Source organism: Cajanus cajan, chromosome 2 (genome assembly GCF_000230855.2).
Source record: "Cajanus cajan strain Asha chromosome 2, NIPB_CcT2T_4, whole genome shotgun sequence".
In the NCBI taxonomy this organism is placed as follows: Eukaryota; Viridiplantae; Streptophyta; class Magnoliopsida; order Fabales; family Fabaceae; genus Cajanus; species Cajanus cajan.
In genome coordinates this window covers 64,505,894-64,533,767 of record NC_138518.1, presented here as the reverse complement: position 1 = coordinate 64,533,767, position 27,874 = coordinate 64,505,894, and the positions used below count along the sequence as shown (strand labels likewise).

General features: G+C 30.6%; 3 protein-coding genes across 6 annotated transcripts; all 3 read left to right on the top strand.

The window, feature by feature from the left end:
* Window positions 1-3,361: 3,361 nt before the first annotated feature.
* ABC4 (UbiA prenyltransferase family protein) lies at window positions 3,362-7,469 on the top strand. Its single transcript, XM_020366664.3, has 11 exons — window positions 3,362-3,572; window positions 3,678-3,918; window positions 4,969-5,072; window positions 5,637-5,708; window positions 5,815-5,953; window positions 6,046-6,152; window positions 6,228-6,327; window positions 6,409-6,447; window positions 6,536-6,646; window positions 6,778-6,843; window positions 6,930-7,469. The coding sequence occupies exons 1-11, from the start codon at window positions 3,487-3,489 to the stop codon at window positions 7,062-7,064; spliced, it is 1,200 nt and encodes a 399-aa protein (XP_020222253.1). The 5' UTR covers window positions 3,362-3,486; the 3' UTR covers window positions 7,065-7,469.
* Window positions 7,470-8,999: 1,530 nt separating this feature from the next.
* LOC109805374 (uncharacterized) lies at window positions 9,000-18,199 on the top strand. Of its 4 annotated transcripts, none has more exons than XM_029272665.2 (14): window positions 9,000-9,600; window positions 9,934-10,010; window positions 10,894-11,055; window positions 11,249-11,462; window positions 11,903-11,989; window positions 12,072-12,211; window positions 12,775-12,855; window positions 13,261-13,325; window positions 13,729-13,904; window positions 14,473-14,603; window positions 14,696-14,801; window positions 15,637-15,850; window positions 16,321-16,418; window positions 16,866-18,198. In XM_029272665.2, exons 1-14 carry the CDS (start codon window positions 9,433-9,435, stop codon window positions 17,286-17,288), a joined length of 2,142 nt encoding a protein of 713 aa, XP_029128498.1. In that variant the 5' UTR covers window positions 9,000-9,432; the 3' UTR covers window positions 17,289-18,198. The 4 variants fall into 4 exon arrangements, with proteins under 4 accessions (XP_029128498.1, XP_029128500.1, XP_029128499.1 ...); XM_029272666.2 differs by having other exon boundaries at window positions 9,002-9,600; window positions 14,696-14,783; window positions 16,866-18,195; XM_029272668.2 differs by having other exon boundaries at window positions 9,583-9,600; window positions 10,916-11,055.
* Window positions 18,200-22,533: 4,334 nt separating this feature from the next.
* Window positions 22,534-27,874, top strand: LOC109805057 (bifunctional riboflavin biosynthesis protein RIBA 1, chloroplastic). Its single transcript, XM_020367003.3, has 7 exons — window positions 22,534-22,791; window positions 23,187-23,469; window positions 23,564-23,785; window positions 24,188-24,510; window positions 24,977-25,106; window positions 26,709-27,005; window positions 27,211-27,874. Exons 1-7 carry the CDS (start codon window positions 22,745-22,747, stop codon window positions 27,478-27,480), a joined length of 1,572 nt encoding a protein of 523 aa, XP_020222592.1. The 5' UTR covers window positions 22,534-22,744; the 3' UTR covers window positions 27,481-27,874.

Below are 27,874 nucleotides of genomic sequence, written 5' to 3'. Positions count from 1 at the left end.
TAATGTTATATATTTTATGATATTTCAAAAGATAATTTATTTAATAAAAATTTAAACTTAAAGTTTAAATTGGCTCATTAGGTACACCGGTATAAATCAATCTCTCTCACACACTTCTTTTATAAGTTAGTTTTTCATCGAACCACACCATGAACAATGGGATTAATGTAGATACATAATATTCTTGATCTCTCTTCCATATATTATATATGATGATTTAATATGTTATAATTTGTATTTATATACGATTTGAATATTCTAAGATTGCATTAAATATTTATCTCTATAAACACTAAGGACCCTTTATTCTAGCTAATATGCAAATAACTTTGAAAATATTAAATGTGCTTATATTATAAATAATCTTGTCTGTGCAACTAGTCACCCTTTGATAAAATTGATATAAGAGGACAATTATTTGGATACAATGACCTCCTTAACCCAATAAACTAGGGTGTGTCTTTAAGATTATTCAGACTCGAGTATGAAAAAATTCCAACAATGCATCTATTACAAATATATCTGTAGTTTTCAAATTCTTATTTGAGACGCATCAATCCACCTAAAACTAATAACACCCTGGTTATTGTAACACGTGTAAAAAGAATTATAAAATTTAGGATTATTTTTATACTTTAGATACAATTAAGTATCTAATATCTTATAATAATTGTTATATCTTTTTATGTAAAGGGGTGATATTTTGAACTTAGATGATTATTATTAAAAATATAATCATGTACAATTTAATCTTAGAAATTATTTGTAAAGTTGTACACATATGCTCCATTTTTGAACATCCTTATTTGTTTGAGAAAAATATAGTAAAGGTGGAAAAAAAAACTCCTCCAGGAGCTCAACGTCATATAACAAAATTATGCCAAGGAAGAAAACATAACTAAGGCTTTTGCTATTTACACCCTCTATTTACTAAGTACATCTTTATTTCCTTTTTTTAAAAATACATTTTTTAAAATACCTTTTTATTTTCCCCTTTTCTTGGGGGTGTAACAACTATTTTGTCTCTTCTAGAAATATTCATCTTCAGGTGATCCCTTTTTCTTCCTTTCTTTTGAAATTGTTCCTCTCTGATAAACATTTTTTCTTCCCTTCTTTCGAAAATGTTCTTTTTGATGAACTGTTTTTCTCTCCTTTTGAAAACATGCTTAATTTTTGGGTGACTCCTTTCAAGTACGCTCTTCCTCTTCCAAAAAATCTTTTTGTTTATTGTTTATCTTCAAACTAAGTACTCATCCTATACATAAGATACATGACTCTTGGAGAAAGTTTCCTTAGGAGAATTCTCATATTCATCACCAAAAATAGGAAAACATGATCAGCAAACCTAAAATAATGACAATTGTTTCGTAGTCATTCTCATTAGGATAATTCATAACATTAACCATGCTTCATTACTAGATCTTATTTGCCCTTTGGATAAACTATTAACTTGTCTTTATATGCTTCACATTTTTGTTGATTTAAAATATGACATAACAAATTAGAAGAGTTAAGAAATACTACTTACACTGCATTGATTTCTTCAAAATATTGCCTTTAGTTATTATAATTATATAGGTATCTTATGTCATTGATAATCAATTATAATGTTACATGATTAAAATTTAAAGAATAATGAATATAGGGTTGATGATAATGATTCAAAACTAGGGTTTTAAAAATAAAAAAACATGTGGTGCAAATATAGAATTAAAAGTATAATTAATATGAAGTGAAAATATAATTTATAAGAATATATTTGGTAATAATAATATAAAAAAAAGAGGTAAGAGGTGTAAGATGTAAATAGGTCATGTATTTGTATGAAAGAATTGAAGCCCAATAAATAGGTCACAGGCCATTTTTTTTTTAATCTAGTAGACCGATATATCTAAACTGGCATGTTTTCATATCCTTTTACTCCTCGTTTGAGATTATTTAATTTAATTAAGAAAAATTCTACATCTTCTGAATTGTCCGAAACGTATTCTAAACGTTTAAAAAAATAATTTAAATTATAAAATATTAAATCAAATAACTATTTAATAATAAATTTATTACAAAAATTAATATTTTAAAATATTGAACTGTACTTTGTTCCGACTTTAAAGATATAGTAATCCTCTTTAATTAATAGAATACTTTAATATATTTATTATTATGAAATTATTAATATAACAAATCAAAATTACCGATAAATAACTCGTGTTACTAACATTCTGAAAAATATCAATCATTAAATTTTTTTTTTTGAATTAGAGCATTGATTGTCAAAAATTACCGAAGTTGAACTGCTTATGAATCTACATTAACATAACAATTTATTACTATTATATACTAATAGAATTGTTTGTTAATTTAACATTTTTTATGGTTAGTATAAATTTTTAATCTCCTCCATACTAACAGTTAAACTTGGTCAACAAAAACTAAGATGTTAATCTAACACTAACGTGTTAGTATGTGACATTTTTTTTATAGTAAAAATGAGGTGTTAAAATAAATAAATATATCAAATAATGTTTGAATATGGCATTTTTTATAGTGAAAATGAGATTTTAAAATAAATAAATATTATATTAATATATAAAAGGAATCTTCCTTTTAGCAATTATCTTGATTTTTATATCTAGTATATCAATATATCCTTTTTATTATTAAAAAATAAAAAAATTAATAATTTTATTAAATCTAATATTTGAACTCAAAATTTTAAGATTGAAAAACAAATTATAACACAAGTTAAATCAACGTAATTTTATTATTTAATCTTATTTTTTATTTTATTTTGAATAGGGGGACTCCACTAGTATCAAATGATTAAGTTACTTTTAAAATGTATATTATGATTTAACATATATAATTAGATTAATCGTGATTTTAAATAAAAATAAATTTTATTAAAAATTTTAAAATATAAGTAATTTAATTTATAAATAAAATAAAATTTGTTTATGAAGTTTAAAATTATTTGTTTTCAAAATATAAGAATTTAAAAATTTAGAAAGATAATGACCAAAATATTGAAAAATGATAATTTGGAATTATCAAGACATAAAAAAAAATAGTAATAAACAATGCCAAGGATAGGTGATCCTTTCTGTATTTATAAATTTTCAGGAAAGTTTTCAAATAATATTTTTATTTGATTATAATTTCTGTTTAATAAATTCACTTTAAATTGACGATTTTACAGAAAAGAAAATATGTTCAAACTAATTATTACCTACTATTTTCATTAATTAATTACGTACTATTTTTACTAATTAATGTTTTGCCATCAGAGTTTGGCCTGACAAACTAATCTTAGGTGGCTGTATTCTAGTGGTCCATGAAGGGATTACAATTTGCAAGGAGATAGGATTCCTCAGTTGGAAATATTGAGGAAAAAGTGTTACAACTTTTAGTTTCAGTTATCTTTCCCTTCTCTTCCATTTCTCAAAGTCAAGTTACTCATAACACAGTGATGATAGCTCAGTAATCTAAATGGCTGCTACGTCCTGTAACTTCACCCAAGCTTCTGGTTTCAACAAACTCCAAGAGCAACTTCAGCTGCAGAGCTACTTCAAAAGGCAAGTTCCCTCTTCAGTCTTCTCTGTCCATCATCAAAAAATGGGACAGTAAAAGATGAGTAAGTGTCTGAGTGAATTGTTTTTGTAATGCTGGTTGATTTTCAGGTGCCATCAAAGATCAGCGTTTGGTGTTGAAAAAGTCTTCCATAGGAGATATAGAGGGTGGTTGCAAGTTGAAAGATGGCATCGGTATCAACATGTGTCATGTGCAAGAGTTGAGGAATTAGCCCCTTCTGTCTTTGAAGAAAACGTTGGAGAGGAAACTGAGGAGGATATTTCGAAGGAAACCTTGATTTGGAGAGCCATCAAGTTGCCAATTTACTCTGTTGCGTTTGTTCCTCTCACTGTGAGCTTCTGAACTTTTAAGTTGTGCATGAGTAGAATAGAGTTAGGTTTCTTTGATGCATGAGTATGAGATATGATGTCACATTGTGTACAATTTGTGGACGTGTGTTGGGAATTTTGAGTGAGAGTTAGTTGTGGATGAATAAGTGGGAAGATTCACTGATTTCTTCTTGGCAAGTCCTATCAGGAACAACCCAAGTCCCACTAGCCTATCTTAGATTTTTTAAAAGGGTCATCCACCAGTTATCCATGCACCGAATTTAATAATACTGTATGAGAGAGTGTATTGGAAAAAAATTCAAATTTCAAATCTAGATCAAGATACAATATACAAGTGGGATAATTCTCACTTTACAAATTGGTTTATAGAGTTGAATTAGGCTCAAATTCACATTTTAAAAAGTTCATTGGATGCCATAATATAACAATGTAATAGAATCCACCGGATGCACAGCCTAGAGTTTTGGGCTTCCCCTGGCCCTAACAATGAGTGCATGCAGTGTTTCTGTATGTGGATTGTGCAGTGAATCGCTATTTCTCAAATAAATATATCAGCACAAATCTCAACTATAGTGTCTTATGTAGTTAGTGCTAAACATAGTTAATAGAATTTGGTCTTTAAGCAAGCTCAAAGAAAGTCCTGTGATTCATGTAACCAACCTCACTAGCGAGATAAGGTTTTCCGTTGTTGTAGTAACATACTAACATAATTACTTTAAGAGGGAGAACCTTGGCATAATGGTAAGGTTGTTGCCTTGTGACCTGGCTCAAATCTTGTAAACAGTCTCTCTGTTTATTGGGGAAGACTTTGTACCTAGGTGGGGTTAAGGTAGATTCCCATGCACTTCGTCCCCCTATTTTAACATATTAAGTTACTAGAGAAGATTTTCCTCTATTGTTCATCCTTGCCTCTATGATCTTAATGTTGAACTCATTTCCATAGCTTATAGTATTGAATCAGAACTTATCGTATTTTTTCTTTGGGAATTCATGTCATTTTAATTTAAGCAATGCAACAATGTTATCTTTACTTCTTGATTTCCACGGATAGGTAGGCAGTGCAGCAGCCTATTTGCAGACAGGGATATTTTCAGCTAGATGTTATTTTGTTCTCCTGGCTTCTTCAGTTCTAGTAATTACCTGGCTCAATTTAAGGTAAGTTTCAATACTTTTTGAAGGATGGAGTGAGTGAATATAAAATAGATATAAATGATTGTTCAACACCACGAATCTAACTATTTATAAATTATTTTCTTAAGTATATAATATAAGTTGCTTCCAGTAGCAACTTCTTCATCATTAGAAATTTTGGTAGCCATAATAAGTAAAATATAAACTTCCATTCTCCAAATGACTGGCTTGATATCTATTGAAAATTTGTAATAACATCATTGACATGGACGCTATCAAAATGTCCTCCATAATTCTTGGAACATTCTATTAAGTTCTTGTCCTTAAAACAGTGATAGGAAAGCTGACAATGACCACAAAATGATATCTAACTTGTTACTTTGCTAGCTATTATTTTCAATTTTGTGATCATCAGTAATAATCCATCCTAGGAAAAAGATGCTATCTCTCAATTGAATGCATTTTACTCCACCTCCCCCTTCATTCCTCCTATGCATCACATCACTCTTATCAAAGACTTCCAACGTTCTTAAAAGGAATATGTTAATTTTTCTTTAGTTAGTAATTTCTAATGTGTGGCCATGACAGCAATGATGTTTATGATTTTGACACTGGAGTTGACAAGAACAAAAAGGAATCAGTAGTAAACCTGGTTGGTAGGTGAGTTTTTCTCAGTCTTATTGGTGTTTTTCTATTTTCTTTTGCTTTTATATTTTATATTAAGAAATAACTCAATTTGTTTATTCCTTATGTTGAATTTGGAAAGCCGTACAGGAACCTTCATTGCTGCCTACTTGTGCCTTGCTCTTGGCTTCACCGGGCTGACTTGGACAGCTATTGTCGAAAGAAACTTGCGTTCAATATTGTTTCTTGTTTGTGCAATTATTTGTGGTTATATTTATCAGGTAGAAGTTTCTGTTAACATCTGAATCATGTTGTAAAGTTATTCAGAAGTCATTAACTTCCAATTTCTGTGCTTGGCCCTTTGCTGTTGTAGTGTCCACCATTTCGGTTAAGCTACCAAGGCCTAGGAGAGCCCTTATGCTTTGCAGCATTTGGTCCTTTTGCCACTAGTGCTTTTTATTTATTACATGGCAATGCAAGGTTACCTCGCTACCTAATTAGAATGTCGCATAATATTTGATTTTTCATGGTTTTGATTCTGAATGATTTGGACAGTGCAATGAACCATTTCCCCTTAAGTGGAACAGTTCTTTCAGCATCAATTCTTGTTGGATTCACAACATCTCTTATCTTGTTTTGCAGTCATTTCCATCAGGTACTTTCGTTTCTGTAATTGAAATATAATTTCTGATTTTGAGTAACTTGATTAAGTGACATGTTTTTATGCACAACATAGGTGGAAGGGGACAAGGAGGTTGGCAAAATGTCACCTTTGGTACATGCACTTTCTTTAATTGAATATTTTTCTTATCCATGTTAATGATGTGAATCTACCTGTTACTTATTTTCCATTGCTCTTTCAGGTTAGGCTTGGCACTAAAAAAGGTGCTGAGGTAGTGAAAGGGGCAGTCTTGATGCTATATGCTCTTTTGGTTGCTTTTGGTCTAAGCAAGGCACTTCCTCTCCCTTGTATAGTATGTGCTTCTAAACCAACACTTTTGCATCTCATTTCCAATTTCCCCTTTCTTTATAGGTATAGTATAGTTACTATTCTAGACCATGTGCTTATGATTTATTCTTTTGGTTATGAACATGATTGTACTAGTTCCTTTGTGCATTGACCTTGCCGATGGGAAATCTGGTAGTTAGATTTGTTGAAGACAATCACAAGGCAAGTGAAAAACTGTTGATGAGTCTTTTGTTCCCTTGGTGTTTTTTCCTGTAGTTAGCTATTAAACCTAAGTTGTATTTTTACAGGACAAAAATAAGATTTTCATGGCTAAGTACTTCTGTGTGAGGCTGCATGCTTTGTTTGGAGTTGCATTGGCTTTAGGACTGGTAGTGGCTAGAATGCTTAGGACAACATTTGCATCAAGGCCAATATTGAGTTGAAGATTGGCTTGTGGAAAGAGAAAGTAATGTGCAATTGTGCACTTAGGGGAGTGCTCAACAGCCATAAGATTTGGCTCATGAACACATTTTCTGAAGAGGGTTTTAAAACAATTTCCATTTTCTTCCCCTTTCCGGGGCCAAATAAGCTTGAAGAAAACTGCATGACACTGATACCAATCAAGAGTTGTGTGCACCAAGCTTATCTCATCAATCTTAACAGGTCAGGAGATGATTCCACTGCAGGCGCCTCACTTTTAACTTTCACTGATAACCCCTATTTGATAGCAGCATAGCAAAATTTGCTGCTAAGAATTTTTGTTTGAAATCAGACACATGTTAATTCTTTTATAATTGTCATGAAACTTCACAAGTTACAACGGAAATTTGATTTAGTGGTTTACCATATTTGGAATAAGTTTTTGAATGAAAAGAATTGGCAGCTGCAATTGGAAAGGAGATAAAGAATAAAGAGCGAAATCTTTTTTATTTCCTAATTAAACCAACTCCTTTTAGAAGCTATATGTAAATTGCAAAAGAGAATTTCTCAAATGTATAAGCTTCTACTATTCATGATAAGGTAAGCATTATATAGAGTTGGAAAGAAAGGAACAACTAATTCTATCATATTTAAATTTTATCTGACATTCCAATCATCTTTCTTTTTTTCTTTTTTACAATGATGTTCTTGAATAAACTTTTAACAAGAAGTTCAATTCTACTGACTTATAGCATATTTGGTTCGAATAAATGGAAGACACTCTTTTATAACTTTGACGTAAATTTACAATTCAACGTGAAAAAAATGGAGGAATGCGTAGTCACACATTTAACCTAGCTTGAGATTCTGCAGAGTTGATTGTTCTTGCAAACTTTCACTAATCTTTTGAGCTATTGAAATCTATTTAAGTGATTAATTTTTTTCTAACAAATATTTTTTTACACACATACCAAGGATGAAATTTCTGATCACATAAGCAATAAGATTACCTACTAATTGTTACACCTTTATGGTAGTGTTGAACACTTGAGCTTAGTATGCAAAAAGAAATGTTTACATGCAGTTCAGGTAGATGGGAATTGGAAATAATAATTAGATATTTTTCGATTTTAAGTCACATTGTCCATATCAATACAAATGAAAATATCTCACAACTTCTTACCTCTTAGTACACACGTTAAAAAAAAAAAAAAAAAAAAAAAAAATCTTAAATATTTGTTATTTCCGTCTATGACGGATCCCAAATACATTACGGTACAACATTTTTTAATTCAATTATTACATAGGCTAAAATAGACTCTGTTTTTTTTTTATTCATAATTTTTATTTTTTTATTTTAAATTATAGACATTTAAGTCTTCTAATTTTAAAAATATAGAATATTGGTCCTTATGTCAAATTAGCATATATTAATTGTTAAGTTTAATGTTTATACAAATTTAATAACATGACATTTGAAAATAAAAGGTTAAATATATATATATTTTTTTATTAATAATATAAATACCAATAACTCATTAAAATATATTTAAACAAAAATATTTTGTATATTATTTTTCAATTTTTATTCTTAAATATTATGTCACTAAATATTTCATTATTTAAATAGTTTCAAGTTACTAAATATGTGAAAATTTAACCATTAAACATCAAAACATTAGGAGCAAAATCCCTTATTTTTAAAATAAAGGATTAAATATTTTTATTTAAATAAAAAAACTAAAATTACAAATTGACAATAATACAAGAATCAAAATCATAACTTAACCTATTATATATTTATTGACATCCGATTAAAAAATGATCTAGGCCCATTATTAGATATGGCTCTGTTAGAGAAAAAAAAAAGAAAAAAATAAATAGTGAGCTTGTGACTAATGCTAATTGGAGTTTAACAAGCAAGCTCTTGTTGGTTATAAAAAAATATAATTTTAATTTTATTAGTATAATTTTTAAAATAATTATTATAAAATTCAACGACCATTTGTGATATAATGGGTCATGGTTGATAAAATTTGTGACTTGATATGTGCTGAGAGATCGAAATCCATTAAAAGATATTCATTATTCAACGAGAGCCCATGTATACCATTTACAAATAAGATGACACATGGGTGACGTAACATGCTAAATCTAAATGAGGTAGTGAAGAGCAAAAAGGGCTCCTCTTGATCGGTTCTCCTTGTTCTTCAAGTTAGACACGCTAACATAAAATTCTTTTCTCAAACATCCTATGATTTCCCTTTTTCTGAGTATTGTTATTCAGATTGGAAAAGGAGAAGGGGTGGGAGAGAAAATTAATGTACATATAAGAAAAGGAACAAGCACATGTAACGTGAAACATTAAGTGTAACATATATAAGCATAAAAATGTGGGTGTTTTATATGTTCTCATTGCCCGTGACTGTGGGCATGGTGATTGTTACATTGAAATATTTCTCTGGACCTGATGTGCCCAAATATGTGTTCTTCACCGTTGCATACACCTGGTTTTGCTCCCTTTCCATCATCATCCTTGTCCCTGCTGATATATGGACGGTATTTCTTTACTTATTTGTTAAATGATTATCAATTTCTTCCCTTTTTCTTATTTATATTTCATATTTTCTCTGTGGGTTTGTCATAGGAAATAAATGGGGTATAATATTTACATTGTGTTGGACTGCATTAGTTTGAACAGAATGATGTTATAGTTATGTATAGTATTTTTGTAGTTTCTTTCATATGACATGAGACAGGAGATAGAGTTATAAATTCATGTGATCATGAATTTCCATTTGAGTATATTTTATGTCTTTCATTAACGGCTATTTTATTTTTTTCATATTTGATTCATTGCAACCTGGTTAAGTCATTTCCCTTCATTGATAGGCACTAAATAATGATGAAAATGGAGCAATTTCTTTCTTGTGGAGTTTATCATATTGGAGTACCTTCTTACTTACATGGTAAGTTGTTTCCCTTTTATAAAGCTCTTAATAATCTTGTTCTCAACAAACCTTGTACCCCCCTAATAGCATTTTGATGTTTATATATGCTTCCATCATGTCTTCTACACAAATTCAAATTGTTCTCAAGCTACATATAGTTTCCTTGTTATTTATAAACTTAATTGTACTTTTGGCCTCCTATGTATGGTATTGTGCAATTTTGATTCCGAGGGTGTTCTAATTACACTAATTGGGTCCTCCAAGTATTGCAAGTGTGCAGTTTTGATCCCTCCACCACTCTTATCTTAAATATATAACAGATTTTGCTGACATAAAACTAAATGATAATATGTCAGCTACCATGGGCTTATTGCACTTTTGGTCCCCATGATTCACAATAAGGCACCAAAATGTAGTTAAGCCATGTCTACATAAGTGTTGAGTAACACATTTGTAGTCACATCATTGACATGCTATCATCTAGTGTCATGTGAGTCAAATTTGTTAAATATTTAAGATACCTGGAAGACCCAATTTGTGCAATTGAAATTTGAGAACCAAAATTGCACAACTACAGTAACCAAAGAATCCCAAAAAGTGCAATTAAGCCTTATTTATAACATGTTAAATATACAAATAAACTTTCATATGGAGGAAAGAAGTAGCAACAGCAGCTAGAAGACTGAGCATCTAATTTATTTCCATTACTTATGTAATTGACTGCATTTTCAATTTTACCATAAGATATCCTAATTGTATGAAGTTGTGTACGATATTGATATGATGTTTCTATTACTTCCCTTTGCTATACCTCTTGTGGGAGTCAATTAGGATGTTTATGATAGCTAGGCGAATAGAAATGCACACTCATAGTTTTGTATTAAATTATTTCTCTAAACAGGGCTGTGGTTCCCACTATTCAGGGTTATGAAGATGCCGGAGACTTTACAGTGAGAGAAAGATTGAAGACCAGCTTACACGGAAACCTTGTTTTCTATCTGTGTGTCGGTTCTGTAGCACTCTTTGGAGTGATATTACTAATTTCTTTACACAAAAATTATTGGTTTGGTTCTTTCTTTTAGATATATATTATCTTTCATTTATTTACTTGAATCATTGGATGTGATCCCTTCTTTTTGTTATCTGCGAATTGATTTAACAATTAATTTTATTGCTAACTTCCAAACTCAGTACACTGCCAAACTTTTAAATCATTGCAAGCTAAACCACTCTATTTTATGGTAAATCATTTGCAGGAGCGGTAATGTTACGGGTTTTGCCATGGCTTGCTCCAATACATTTGGACTGGTTACCGGTGCTTTTCTACTTGGATTTGGTTTGAGTGAAATTCCAAAGGGCATTTGGTTACATGCAGATTGGAACATTCAGCAAAAAGTTTTTTCACATACAGTTTCAAAAATGGCTGTCAAATTAGATGATGCTCATCAGGATTTTTCAAATGCTATTGTTGTAAGTTATTCACACCATTAGTCTATTGATTTTCTAACAATTGAATTTGCATTTTGTGTATAGTCTTCGGAATTTGCATTTAGTGTCTCTTGCTCTGGAAGTGGGATGGTTGTCGTGTACTTTTAAACTTTAAAGTATATTGATCAAAGTATTGTGCCCTGCAATATTAATCATAATTCTTGTTATGAATCCAATTCCAATTTTTTGCAGGAATATAATAAAACTGTTGAAAAATTTCTACATTCTTTCATCTTGATAAACAACATTCACTTTTCTTATATTTTACTAGGTATCACACCCATGTACTGAGATTTTATTATAAAATTTGGTGTGCATATTAGTCGATCAAATTTAATCTGCCTTGTAATGATAAAAAGAAATACTTTCTTTTTATCCTTTATTCTTTGCAGATATGATTTTTCATGGTGTGCCATTGTCAGATCACACAGGCAACATCAAAGCAAATGTCCAAGCGGGATTCTTTGAGACCCTACATGAATATAATTGACAAAATTTTGCTTCAGATGGTAAAGTCTTTAAATGTGCCGATGCAGGTATTTTGATTCTAAATGTTCTATTGCTACATGTTCATATAACCGGTTTTCCCAGTTGAAGGAAGACCCCTCCTTCAAACCACAGGGTGGAAGACTAGGAGAAAGTGACATGGATTATGATACAGATGAGAAATCTATGGCATCACTAAGACGCCGTCTTAAGAGAGCTCGTGACAAGTACTATCGATATAGAAGGTAGACACTGATTTGCTTGGTATAGAAGTTGGTACAAGGTTCTGAATTCTATAATTATGTAAATTTATACAAATCTAGGAATCATTTGGTGGGCTGTATGCAAGGCTCCTGTGGGAGTAAGTTTGTTCCTTAAATAAAATCCTTTGCCTTATTGAAATAGCATAAAACTACATGACATTTTGATATTTAAATTCACTATGGTTGGGAAAATATTGGTTAATGAGTTAGCCTCTTGTATATGTATGTGCCTTTGCTGTTTGTGTACATTTGGGGAACCTACAAATTTTAAGAAGCAAAATGATTTTTTCCTTTCTTTTTCTGCCCTTTTGCTATACACCCCAGTTTCCACATTAGATTCCCTTGCTATTTCATCAGAATTACACATCTTCTACTATAAAATAATGTGATGTCTTCATTTCACATGCCATTCATTACAACATACCATAATACTTCACTGAATTACTCTTGTTTTCGACATGCACATATTCTCTTCATGTCCTAAGTAAATTTGTTATCAATATTGTTATTATTATTATTATTATCATTATTATTATCTTTTGCAGTGAATATACAAATTTTGTCCTTGGGGCCCTTGAGCTGGAGGATTCCATAAAGAATTATGATCGTCGTGATGCTATAGGATGGTTTGTCTTAACATACACTTCTCATTGTTGTGTCTCTTTATCATCTCATTCCCATATTTTTTACAGCAGAAAAATTATGCCAATAGTAAGCAAACTATGTGAGCTTATATGATTCTTGTAGATTATTCTTCGATTTAGTTATATCATACATATCTTAGACAAAAGGTTCCTGTCCTGTTATCATGAAAGAAATTTTTTCTTCAAAACCATATGATTGAGGTTCTTCTACTAGCCAACAAACTTGAAAGTGACAAAGGGAGAGAATATCAGTGCTATTTATTATGAGATATATTCTAGGCTTAAGATACTAATTAGACTCTACCTTCCAGCCACACTCAGGTTTTATATTCATCAAGTGATATGCAGTAGGCTCTTTGTTTAAAGATATTTTTTCCATTCTTGCAGGAAATATATTTCATGCTTGAGGCCTGAACGCATGGGCAAAGTAGGTGCATTTTTGGATACAATTGGTACTTACCACTTATTATATTTATGTGCTCTTTCTCTTATTTTACTGGGTAATTTATATAATGTTTTCTTAATGTAAGAAAAAGTAAGATGTTACCCTACAAACTATCAGCTTATAAGTTAAAGTTGACTTACCAATGACCTTATGCTTTATAGTATTAAAAGTTAAAACTGATCGCTTTACATGTATCATATTAGAAATTAAATCTTCTGTCCCCAAAATAAAAGTTGTCTAGATGAGTACGCATCATGAGTGGTAATCTGTGTATGATAAAATCATAAATCATCACCATAAACATTCATCACTAGAAAGCCAATTTCTTTTCTTTTACAAAATTAATAGCACATATTTTCTTGTTAGGTACCATATATAACAATTATATCTTCCTGAAATGTTTATCACAGAGTTTCTATGGCGATGTATATTATGTAAACAGCTTGAGAAAGCATTGGCTGTCATTTTGGGCTGCATGTCATTTGCTATTTTATTAGCAGAGGCTACCATACTAACCAGTGGAGTGGATTTATCCGTTTTTTCTATCCTTGTACATGCTGCAGGACAGCAAGAGGGGCTTGTACAGGTAATTTTTGTAGACTTTTTCAATATAATTTTCTTTTAAATAAATTAATTTTCCTCTTAATTAAACTTTTTTTTTTTTTTTTTCTGTTAAGGCTATATTTTTTTTCTTAAATTTCGTATTCAACATTAGTTCACTTAGTAATTAGCATCATAAGTTAAGGATTGACCTTCAATTTAATACATAGCAATTAACACCATTAACAAATAACTTCATACAAGTGATGTTATTAGGTACCAGAAAAAATGATGTGGATCAGAGTGGAATGGATTAACTAACTTCAATTGTTTTTGGCTAAGGTTAAAGTCATAGGTAGGTCCATTCTGATGCCAATAAAACCTGAAGTAGGTTAGAGGCTTTTAGAAGGGAACTATTCTTATTTGTATAAGTATGTCTATTAGTAGTTTGCTTGCATAGAAGATAGAACAACTTTCCCTATGGCAATGAAGAAATTCCTATAAAAATTCACTGTTTAGACATCTAACTGCAACTTATGTTGATTCATACACGAAATGATTAATTTTCTTTTTTCATATATTCTTGACAAGTGACTATTGGATTCTTTTCCCAGTTAGCTGCTTTCATCCCCTTGATGTACATGTGTATTTGTACATACTATTCCTTGTTTAAAATGGGAATGATGATGTTTTACTCACTAACACCAAGACAAACAAGCTCAGTAAGCTTGCTTATGATATGCTCGTAAGTCACTTTTTTGATTATATTTTTGGTCATTTGTGTGAAGTATAAGTATTCTAAATTATTTGCCTATGTATCTCACTTCTTTTGTGTAGGATGGTTGCAAGATATGCAGCACCCATTTCGTACAACTTTCTCAATCTCATTAATATTGGTGGGGGTAGAAAAACCATTTTTGAAAAAGTATTTTACTACTTACTGGTACTTAATTGTTGTTCTAAAATTATGATGTTGTCACTGGTGTTCATAGGTAGCACCTATGACTATTGCAATTACAAGGAATGTTAGTGACATTCTCTCTAACATTCATTCTAATACTCTTTTGGTTATTATTACCTGAAATTTATTAAAAAACATAAATTTTGTAGAGTCTTGCATCTCATTTAACAAATCTGTTTTTTGATTTAGTGGTGATGCATCAAATTATATGATTGTTTGAGAGAAAGTATTAGTGAGGAAGTGTTACTAACATTTCTCTTGTTATTACATGATTTAACATGTATGATAATGATAAGATGTGACCCTTAGTTTCATTCATCATAGTACTTTTAGGTTTGTTAACATCAATCTTATGGGCTGATGTTAAGGATACAAAGGTATAAAATTTTTATTAGGAATAAAAGAAAATAAAATAACTTCTGCATTTTCAATGTAATGACTATTTTCTGTTCCAATAAAAACTTTCAAACTGTAGTATTCTTGACATCAGCCCTCGAGTGTTGATGCTAACAAAACCAAAATTTCATTTGTAACAGGTTTCTTTAAAATGAATTTGTCTCTAAATTGAGCAAGTGTGCTCCAACCCTTTAAATTTACCAAGTTGAGATCATGATACACTTTAAATCGTGGTTGGATACACTTGCTCACTTAAAAAATTTATGCAATGATTTAACCATCTGTCATTGCATGTTGTTTAGAGTCTCCAGTTAGCGAGCGATTGTTAATATAGCCTCACCTGATCATTGTAAATTACATTCCTTACCTCTTCCCAAAGATTGATATATTCTCCAGTGGTAATACTCAAACTTTTGTGCAGAAAATGGGAAAAATCAATGACGCTGTTCCCTTTTTTGGAAAAGGATTCAACAAAATTTACCCCCTCATCATGGTTATATACACATCACTAATAGCAGCCAATATTTTTAACCGGGTCATCCAGTACTGTGGGAATTGGAAAATATTCAAGTTGAAGGATGATGCAGAAGATATGGATGGATTTGACCCATCTGGAGTAATAATCCTGCAGAGAGGTGACTTAAAACCTTTTCAGTTACTATATTTAGCGACTCATTTTTTTTTTTGGCTCAAAACAATTGAGATTTTATTATGTAGTATTAACAGGCTTTAATATAAGGGTAAAATTAAGGTTAAAAAACAAAATTTTAAAATTAATTAGAAAAAGAATGCTAGGGAGACTCTCTCCAACACTTTCTTAACATCTCTCCATATTAACAATTTTTGTTCAAAATAAAGTAATTGATTACTTCTTTCTTGCATATTGTGGAAGTGTTCTCTAGCTAAAATCTCTAAATAAGAATATTGCTTAAAAACAATAACTAAATGATATCAAATTTAGAAGTAGACACACCTATGCAAAACCATTTTCAATCAATTTTGGATAACCATAGCCACCTGTTATTTAAGAACCACAACATCCTAATTTTTGGGGGTACTTCCACTATATTACATCCAAATTTATCACCTTACTCTTTCTCTTCAGAACGTTCTCTTCTCCAGCAAGGGCACAAAGTTGGTGAACTTGTTTTTCCTTTGGCAAGGAGTTTCAGCATGAGTATCGATCTTGAGTCCACCAACAAGGTTTCCATTCACATTATCTTAAATTAAATGCACATTCTTTACATTCTTCTATCATGTATCAAATTCATGGTTTTATTGGTGGTGCAAACCTAATAATTATTTAATTTGCAATTTAAGATGAGAAATATTTTACCATTGGTAACAAATAATATTAAGTTATCCATTTAGTGAAAAAATACATCACAATTAAAGATAAATTATGTACTTGATAAATTTTACACGTACAGAGTAAGAGAGTTACTTACCCAACAAATTTTCATAATTTTTCTTCTTAAAATTTTAGAAAGTGTGCCAATTTTAAAACTCATTCAAAATCCTTTTGGTATATATCTCACTAAATTTCCATTTTATGTATATTGGTCACTCACTGAACAAAGATTTGTTAAAGCAGCCTCACTATCACAAGGCTAGTCTTGTGTTACTAACAAACAACCACTCCTTCTTCAGGGTCTAAATGAGAGAGCCACTGGAAGTGATACTATCGACATAGTTGAGGAGAAAAATGAAGGCACCAAGAATGAGATGAGCAAAAAATTTGGCAGCAGAAAGTATTCAGCCTTAAGGACAAACCTCAATGAAGAGGTGTCTAGCAGTGATTTGACCCAGGAAAGTGTTTCTTCCTCCTTGGCAAGTGATTCTAATAATTCTCAGAACACAAGCTCAGCATCATCATCGGTATTAGCTTCGAAATGGGAATCAATGATGCATGGATTTAAAGGTTTAAGATCTAAAGTTGACTCCAAGGGATTCCTCCCTCTTAGTAATGCTCATGGTTCAACTCCAAACTCAAACTCTTCATTTGAATCCCTTGATGATATTTTTGAGAGATTGAAACGTCCTCCTTCAGAATATAGAGATTCTGGGGACTGAAATGATCAGAGTGAACTTCTGGGAATTGGCATTTGCAAGATATACATATCTTATTGTTATATAGAGATAATTAATCAGCAAATTTTCTCCTCTGAAAGAAGTGTGCCCTGGGGATAGATTTATGCTGAACTACATGAGCAGATATCAAATTGTGATGATCAATGATCATCAAGAGACATTTGGTATTTGTTGGTTCTGCAAAACAAAATGCATAGAATATGGAGACTTAGTTTGAAGAAAATGCTATAGGAATACACCTAGCATGTAATAGTAACTCTATTTAAGCAGCCATTCTGCTTATAAATTTTGTTTATAATGAGAATAAAGCTACTATTTCATATACAACATTTTGTAAAACTAAAAGAGTTTCTTCTTTTCTTGGTTGGTAAAATAAAATTAAGGGAAATAAAGGTTGTCTCGTTCATTGGTCACATCTGACCCATACATGAATGTAAAGTAGTAAATCCTCAACATGGTCCTTGAGTTTGGCAAATGTTGTGACATTTGCTCCTGAATTTGATGAACGAAAATGATGCATAGATACCCCATGTTAGAAACCTAAAGTGACAAAGAAATAGAAGAGAGAGTAGTATAGATGTGATAAGTGATATCAAATATTATATGAAAAAAGAGAGATAGAGAAATGATGGGTTTCAACAAGACGTTTGTATTGTTGGAGTGTCTATTTAGCACAAGTGCCTTTATGACACGCTTGGAATAGCCTTCATGCTGTACTCAATATAAACAAAAGTTTTGAATCATATCAACCATGCCTCCACTTTATGTTGCTTATGACTATTGTTTCTAGGGGCTCAAAAAGCTTTAGAATTCAAGAACAATGAAACAATTTTAAAACTTACGACTTTCGAGATTGCATTATACTTTTCTTTCTGTTGTTTTTTCGAACATCAGAGTCAGACCCTACTCGAATAGTAAATAGTGGAAGAGGAACACATCAAATAAAAAAAAAAACATTATTATGCGTTATGATGAAAAGGAACACAACTACTCATTACATATGGCATCACAGCAAAATAATTATATTTATATGCTGATGCTAAAATATGTTTCTAGTCTTTTAATATAAACTTTTCGTCCTCAAATTTTAAAAATATTTTTTAGTGCCATAATTTAAAAAATAAAATTTAAGTCTCTTGAATCACATATTATGTTATTAATTAGGATTAAGATTTTAAAGAATTTTAAATTTTTTTATAATAAAATAATTTTATAATATTGAATCAAGACTTTTTTTAATATAAAAAATAATTTGATATTAATTAAAATAATTAAAAAAAATTGAGTTTTTTTTATTCAATTTCTCAATTTTTTTTTATTTTTTCCTTTTCTTATTCTCTCTCTTTTCTTCTCTTCTCCTCTCCAATCTCTCTTTCTCTCTTCCCCGTCTCCTCTTTCCTTTTCTCTCTCTTTCCCCCCTCCTCTCTCCCCCTTCTTATTTTGATCTTTCTCTTTTTTTCCTCTCTTTCATGTATCTTTTTTATTTTCTTTTCTTCTGTCTATTTTTTCTTCAATTTTTTTTTATCTATTAGTTATCAATAAAAAAATACTCCATTTTGACGTATACATTTTGTTGACTCTTCTACCCTTTTGCTTTTAAAACATTTATTTTCTCTCTCATGCTTTTATTCTATCTTTTCTCTATTTTTTCATATTTTTTCAAACTACTAAAAACTACTCACATGATCTAAGTATTAATTATCCACACATATTTAACTTTATTTTTATTTTTATTTTTAAAAAATACACGAAGTCACATAATGTTTTTTTTATGTTGGTACCGTTAATAATGACAATACATCTTTTCCGTATATACATTTTGTCAATTATTGTGTTCCTTGATTTCAAAAACACAATTTATCATCGATACTTTTTTATTACTTAGTTTTTGTTCTATTTTTTGTCTACTTTTTTATAAATTTATTTTTCAAACTTTTCATACATTTAAATAACTACTCAAAATTATTCATACTCTCAAATTATTAACCACTCATATATATTTTATTTATAATTTAGTCCCTTATCATCTTTTTTTGTTTTAATTTAGTCCCTCATTAATTTTTGGTCTCAATTTGGTCCCAAACTAATTAATTGGTTTCAATTTAGTCCCAAATTAATTAATTAGTTTCAATGTGGGACTTCCGTCCAAATTATTTAAATGGAGTTAACTTTTGGCCACATGGGTGGCATCCACGTGGATGAGAATTTTTTTTGAAAATACCTGGACCGGAACGGCCCATTCTGAAACCGGAACAGGCCGTTCTGGTTGCAAAATTAAAACACCATCAGTGACGCAGAACGGGCCGTTCTGGATTCAGAACGGCCCGTTCCAAAACTGTGAATAAAATATTTTTTGCTTAATTATGTTTTTGATATTATAATTATGCAATTTTGATCTCTAAAGTTTTAATTGAGTAATTTCAGTCCTTAAAAGATTATAGTTGTGTAATTTTAATCTCATAATTTTTAATTGAACAATTTTAATCTCTTAAATATCATAATTGTTCAATTTTAGTCTTTCTCATTAAAAATTTAATAATTTTATAATTTTAATATATATATATATATAATGTTTTAAAACTATATAATTGTTTGTTTATTTAAATTAACGTATATTATTTTTTTTAATGTATCAAATGATATATATTTATTATTACTAAATAAATAAAATTTATATATTATTAGTATTTTAATATTACTGATAAATTAATATCAATAATATTTTTACTATATTTATAAATAAACTAATAATTTGATAAATATAACTTAATATATATTAATATACTTTTACAAAAATATAAATATATAAGATCAGATATATATTTCTAATTAATATACTTATATTTTTGTAAAAGTATATTAATATATAACAAGTTATATTTATCAAATTATTAGTTTATCTATAAATATATTAATAATATTATTGATATAATATCGAAAATTATAATATACGTTAATTTGAATATATAAATAATTATTTAATTTTAAAACATTATATATATATATTAAAATTATTAATTTTTAATGAGAGAAACAAAAATCATACTATTATGATATTCGAGGGATTAAAATTGTTCAATTAAAAATTGAAGGACCAAAATCGCGTAATTGTAATTCTTTAAGGACTAAAATTATGCAATTAAAATCTTGGAGATCACAAAATTGCACAATTGTAATACTTGAGAGATAAAAAATGCAATTAAACCAATATTCTTGATTAATTTTATTAAAAAATATAATAATTTTGAAAAATATTTTTTTTATGGTAAAAATTTTAAAATTACTTATTTTTATAAAATATAATTATCTTATAAATAGAGTAATAATTTTTTCTTTCTCTTTCTGTTTGAAGAAATATTTAAATATCACTTTATAATTTTTTGCAACTTATTTAAGATTAAAAGAATAAAATGATAAAAATTAATAAAATAAATATAATAAAATAAAATATGAAAAAATATTAATATATTTATTTTATTAGATATAATAACATAATTAAAATATAATTAATAATATATATTTTATAAATTTTTAATATTTTATATATATAAAAAATAAAATAAAACCGGAACAGCCCGTTCCGGTTTCAGAACGGGCCGTTCTGGGTCCAGGTGTTTTAAAAAAAATTCTCATCCACGTGGCATCCACGTATGCATCTACGTGGCGTCCACGTGACCAAAAGTTAACACCGTTAAAGCAATTTGGACGGAAAGTCCCACATTGAAACCAATTAATTAATTTGGGACTAAATTGAAACCAATTAATTAGTTTGGGACCAAATTGAGACAAAAAATTAATGAGGGACTAAATTGAAACAAAAAAAGACTGTAAGGGACCAAATTAAGTTTTTAGCCTAAAAAAAATACTCCATTTTGATGTATACATTTTGTTGACTCTTCTACCCTTTTGCTTTTAAAACATTTATTTTCTCTCTCATGCTTTTATTCTATCTTTTCTCTATTTTTTCATATTTTTTCAAACTACTAAAAACTACTCACATGATCTAAGTATTAATTATCCACACATATTTAACTTTATTTTTATTTTTATTTTTAAAAAATACACGAAGTCACATAATGTTTTTTATGTTGGTACCGTTAATAATGACAATACATCTTTTCCGTATATACATTTTGTCAATTATTGTGTTCCTTGATTTCAAAAACACAATTTATCATCAATACTTTTTTATTACTTAGTTTTTGTTCTATTTTTTGTCTACTTTTTTATAAATTTATTTTTCAAACTTTTCATACATTTAAATAACTACTCAAAATTATTCATACTCTCAAATTATTAACCACTCATATATATTTTATTTAAATTATTTTTATCATTTTTTTTAATAAAATTAACGGAATCGTAACTTTATATATATATATTATGATTAAGATAAGATAAAATATAATGAAATATATAGAGAATACTCATTAATATCTACTATTTAATCTACATCTTTCTTTCTCTCTCTATATATAAAGTGGGATAGTGTAGAGTATTTGTTTTCCTAATAAAAAAATAAGGTACTTTGATCATTAATTTATTTAGACAACTAAGGATATTAAATTTTAAAAATAAGTATTTTAAATATAAAATAGGTGTTTCAAATACAAAATATTAGCTAATTATTTTATATTTTAATCAGGCATTAATGGTTACTATTGCTTATTAAATAAGTTAAATCGAAAATATTAGTCAACTTTTAATGACTATTATTTTCGATAATTGTGACTATTTTTTTTTTAGAAATTATTTGTATGTCACAATTATGAAGATAAGAAGATGAAAGGGCAGTCAGAGTTCACTGATTATATACTCTTATTGGTAGGACCAATTAAAAAAGAAGAGGGCGAAATATGGAAAACTCTTAGCAATAGTTAGGTGGAGATGAAAAAGTTAAAGAAAAGATTTCTTCCTTCAAATCATTACATGTACCTTCACCACAAATTTCAAAGCATCACACAAGAGAGCAAAACTGTGGCATAATATTTGTGAGAGATTTTATAATAAACCAAAGACAGTATTAATTCATGAAAATGTGTCTTTAATAGTCATGAGATTATGGTTATAAGATAAACAGTATAATAGTTATGCAAGTTATCTAAGTAAAAATAGAAGAAGAGTTGAGATAATGCAATAGTGGAATTTAGTAAATTAATCTGAGTCATATATAAAGGATTAAAATGAAAATAAAAAAGTAAAAATAATGAATGACTAGAAGTTACAATCATGTACGTAACTTGAATGGTATTGTGGTCCTCTTTTGCAGTAACCCCTTCTTCATTCATCCATGTTTATGAACATTGATGAAAGGAGAGAGGTAGCGGGGTGTGTCAGAGGTGTGTGTTTGTTTGTTTGTTGCCTCTCGGATTCATTTGGATTAACCTTTTTTACATCAAAACCAATCAATTTCGTTCAAACCCTTCAACACAATTCCAATGGCTTCTTCTCTCAGTCTCTCCACTCCTCCTCTCTGTCGCCCTAGGTCTGTTCCATTTCAACGCTGCATAAATCATTTCCCTTTATTTATTTATTTATTTATTTATTTATATATGTTCATGTTTTGTTCTCATTTATTTTAGTTTAACTGGATACTGGATAGGGTGATAATTTGATGTTTCAAGCTAACTCTGGTGTAATAATACTTATCTATCACTTAAAGCTATAATTTTCAGTTATGAATTATGGGTTGAATGGAGTTTCTTAGTTTATGGCCATTTAGTGAATAAAGCTTTGCATTTTAACTGTGTTGAGCATATACGTGTGTGGATTCAATCTAGCAAGCTCAATTTCTGGATCTGGGGTTTTTATATCATTATATGTACATCTTTGTGTGTGTCTGTGATGATAAATTTTCGATGTCACAATTGCTGAATGTAGGGTATGCAAACATTTCAAATTGTTCAATGGGTTGCTCAAGTTCTCATTCAGTGGACATGGGTTGGATTTGGCTGCTGTCAAACTCAACTCTAAAGTCCCCAATGCTGTAATTAAAGCTAAATTGACCTCTGGAGGAGGAGCCTTTGGAACACTGGGAGCAGACACAGCTGTGCCAGCAGGCAGTGGTTTTTCTGATGACGATGACGACGATTATGACTTTGACAGTCCAACAGAAGGTTTTGCTTCCATACCTGAGGCCATTGAAGATATTGGGAATGGAAAGGTTGTTACTTTCTCTATGTTTGGGTTCTGTCTTTTTCCGTTTAGTGCTGGGGAGGTTTATAGTGTGAAAGGTTTAACTAACATTAGTGCTTCAGATGGTGGTGGTTGTAGATGACGAGGACAGAGAAAATGAAGGAGACTTAATAATGGCGGCGCAGTTAGCCACACCTGAAGCTATGGCTTTTATTGTGAAGCATGGAACTGGGATAGTTTGTATAAGCATGAAGGAGGAAGATTTGGAGAGATTGGAGCTTCCTTTGATGGTAAACAGTCGGTATAATGATGAGAAACTTCGGACAGCATTCACTGTGACAGTGGTATGTATTCTTTGGTGCTTGCATCATTTATCTGGAGTTAGTCCTGTATCTCTCTCATCAAGGTCTTCCTTTGTTACATTAGCTGAAAACACTACATGTCATTGCCCAATGAAATAGATACTCAGATCGTCAACTTTAGGGAATAATTTGTCTCATCTAAGTTTAATATAGTTGGATAAGCCATATAGTCGGTGAAGAATTTAGTGCAACTTCATTACATTTAATATCTTTTATATCCAAATATTTGAGGGTCGTTTAATCATTTATCAGGATGGCATCATGTCAACAATGATGATTGAAATTTAATCATTTGTTATGTTGTGGTAGGAATTGTTTCTTGGTGTTATTCAGGAATTTATTAGTGTTATTTCTATATTTTAACCCTTTTCCTTGTATTTGTAGGATGCTAAACATGGTACTACCACCGGGGTGTCAGCTCAAGATAGGGCAATCACAGTCGTGGCCCTTGCTTCCAAAGATTCTAAACCAAGTGATTTCAACCGTCCAGGCCATATTTTCCCACTAAAATACAGGGAGGGTGGTGTGTTGAAGAGAGCTGGACATACAGAAGCTTCAGTTGATCTTGCCATACTTGCTGGTTTGAATCCTGCAGCAGTTCTGTGTGAGATTGTGGATGATGATGGTTCCATGGCTAGATTACCTAAGCTTCGCCAGTTTGCAGAGCGTGAAAATTTAAAAATTGTATCTATTGCTGACTTGATAAGGTATGCGTTTATGTTTCAAGGAAGATGTAATAAAGTTCATTGTATGCATGCTTATGATATCTTTTAAGTAAGCTTTCAGCTACATATACCGTAATTTATATCCCCTGAGTTGTCTTTCTTTGATACTTTTGACTTTTGATGTTACTGCAACCAATTCCTATGATTGCTAATGAGGTATATTTGGTTTAACTTATTTTTTTTTTATTAATTTTCACTCAATGGATTTTCCATATAACATTACAAAACCGGAATTCTATTTTGTTTATATTCCATTATATGTCCCTGAATTAGAGTCTCCTTAAACAAAAGAAAATAAACAATTATGAACGATTAGAATTTTCTCATTAGTTATTTGTTTTTTATGCTTTTATTTCTTTTGTTCCTTACGTAAGTCTCCTTTACCTGGTTATGCTGCCTGGATACTTTTGTTGTATAGCAGAGAAATTGACACTTATTTTTGTTGCAGGTATAGAAGGAAGAGAGATAAACTAGTAGAGCGTGCTGGTGCTGCACTAATACCAACAGTTTGGGGGCCATTTGCTGCTAACTGCTATAGGTCACTTTTAGATGGGATTGAGCATATTGCAATGGTTAAGGTGAGCAAAGCTTGTGTTTATTTTGAACTATAATATGTAGTAACATCTGTGTACATTCTTGTTAATTGTACTGAATCATTTTAAAGAAATAGACGAGGAAAAATATGTGAGAATGAAAAGGATACCAATATGGTAGAACTTGATTTAAGTTCAACTGGCAGCTTCTTCTATTTTAATCATACCGCACTGCAATATAAATTGTCATGCTTCAATCCAGCCTTTTTTTTGGAAGGGGAGATTGATATTGTCAAAGTTCTGTCTCTGAAAATTAATATAAGAGGAACCGAGGATGGAATGTATTGTTTAAAATATTTTGAGTCATGCTGCTGCTTTCCTAAATTGAGATGAACTCTTTTCTTTCTCTTTTTCATGCCTGCTTTGGGGGCAGGGGGTATTGGAACTCGGAAGCTCAATTCATTATGTCCAGTAAGAGTTACAAACTAACCACATCTGTACTTTGTTTGATTCACTAGCCCTTCCAAATACATACACAGGAACATTGAACAGAAGCTAAAGATATTAACATTGTTGGGATTGGATGCCTTAAGATATTAAATTTCTTCCTACATACAAACTATCTGCCTACTACCTAGTCTATAAGTTCCAAAAAATCTCAAATAGCCGGAGTAAATAATTTATATGCTTCTAGGTGAGTGTTGCTATTTTAAGGAAAGGAGGATGTTCGAGAGTACAAAAATAAATTTCAAATAGCTGCCTTGTCCTTTGCCAGTGAGTGTGAGATAGCTTTAATTTCAGTATAGTGGTCCTGATACCATAGTAGAATTTCAAAACTCTGGCTTCAACAGAATATGAGTTAGAACTTAGAAGCCTGAGCAGGTTGATGAATATTAATAATTTTGTTGAAATGGAATGAGAAAGGTAAAGAAGAGCTTCTCCATTTCCCATGATCCACAAATATAATCCACCAATGGGTCAACTATGAATTGAGGTCAGGCCACTAATGCCCCTGCAAGAGATTGAATAAAGTCCTGGGCAGTCATACAGATCCATTTAGACTTGGATGTGTTAACCGGGAAATGACATCTTATTTTGAGTTAAAGGGATGTTTGGAAGAATTTATGTGAAACTTATTTGGGCCTGTGAAAATGACTTTCCGACTCAAAAGTTCTGTTTAGCTTATTTTAGTAGATTTCTTAGTGAAACTTGTCAAAGTACACTCCTTTTAGCTTGCAAGTTTCATGATTGAATTTATGGCATAAGCTCTCTCCTATGATGAGAGTTTATTAAATATGTGCTTAGTTAATCTATTTATCTAAACTATTGGGACCAAAAGCCAAACTTTTGAAGTATAGGGACCAACATCATAATTGAGGTAAACGTTAGGGATTAAAAATGCACGTAAATCATTTAAACTAACTCTGTCAGTGTTTTATCAATGGGATAAATTGATGGTGTTCACCCCTATTTTTCATCATTTTTCCTTCAAGGTGTTTGTTTGCAAGTGTATAAGCCAGAAGGATTTGCAAATTGGCAATTTTTTCAAATTATCTTGATCTTTTCCATTTTAGATTTTTAAATTGCTTGATTTGATAGTAACTTACAGACAATTTTTGTGATTTTTGACTGTTTATTGTTTAACAGGGTGAAATTGGGGATGGACATGATGTTCTTGTGAGGGTACACTCAGAGTGTCTCACGGGAGACATATTTAAATCTGCTAGGTGTGACTGTGGAAATCAGCTTGCTCTTGCAATGCAACAGATTGAGGCTGCTGGTAGAGGTGTTTTGGTATATCTTCGTGGACACGAAGGACGTGGTATTGGGTTGGGACACAAACTACGTGCCTATAACCTACAGGATGATGGAAGGGACACTGTAGAAGCCAATGAGGAGTTGGGGTTGCCTGTTGACTCAAGGGAGTATGGAATTGGTGCACAGGTAATTATAGTAAAAAGGCTTAAATGACTGGAAAATTGAACATGTTATACCCACTTGATTCTTTCCCACAGTCATTTTTTTGTTCATGTGATTTACTATGATATGGAAGTTCATTGGCATGATATATCTGTCGCAACATAGAATTCCAAATGTTCTATTTTATTGCATCGAGATAAAAGGCTGGAACTTGATATTGCACTTGCAGATTTTGAGAGACTTGGGTGTTCGTTCTATGAAGCTAATGACAAACAATCCGGCAAAATATGTTGGGCTCAAAGGTTATGGCTTGACAATTTCCGGTAGGATCCCATTGTTATCACTTATCACAAAAGAGAACAAGCGATACTTGGAAACCAAACGTGTGAAAATGGGCCACGTATATGGCATGGATTTTAACAGCAAATTGAATGATCTAGACAGTGGCAATGGTAAAATCAACAGTGGTGATGATTCTAATGCTGCTCCTGGCTTATAAACCTGTTTTTTATATCTTTCTGCCAGAGACACAATTTTATGTCACAACCAACAAAGAGGAAGTGTAAATTTCCTTACTACTGATGGATTTAAAAAGAATGAGGAGTCTACTGGTGATTTAATTTTTCTAATTCATTTGCCTGACTTTTCTTCTGGCAGGCTCTATAAATTAGGCTTCCTTGAACATTCCTCCCTCTGAAACACTATCAAGTGCCATGTAATGTATATCATAGATGATAGATGAGGGCATTGCCTAGACAACTTTAAGGTTGACTTTCTTGCTTTCTTTTGTGTTCATGATATATAAAGCTGCGTGCTTTTGTGTAGTTTCATTTTACAAAAGCGAGTGCTTTTGTAGAGGTTCACTATATGAATGAAGGTGCAATTTTTGTCAA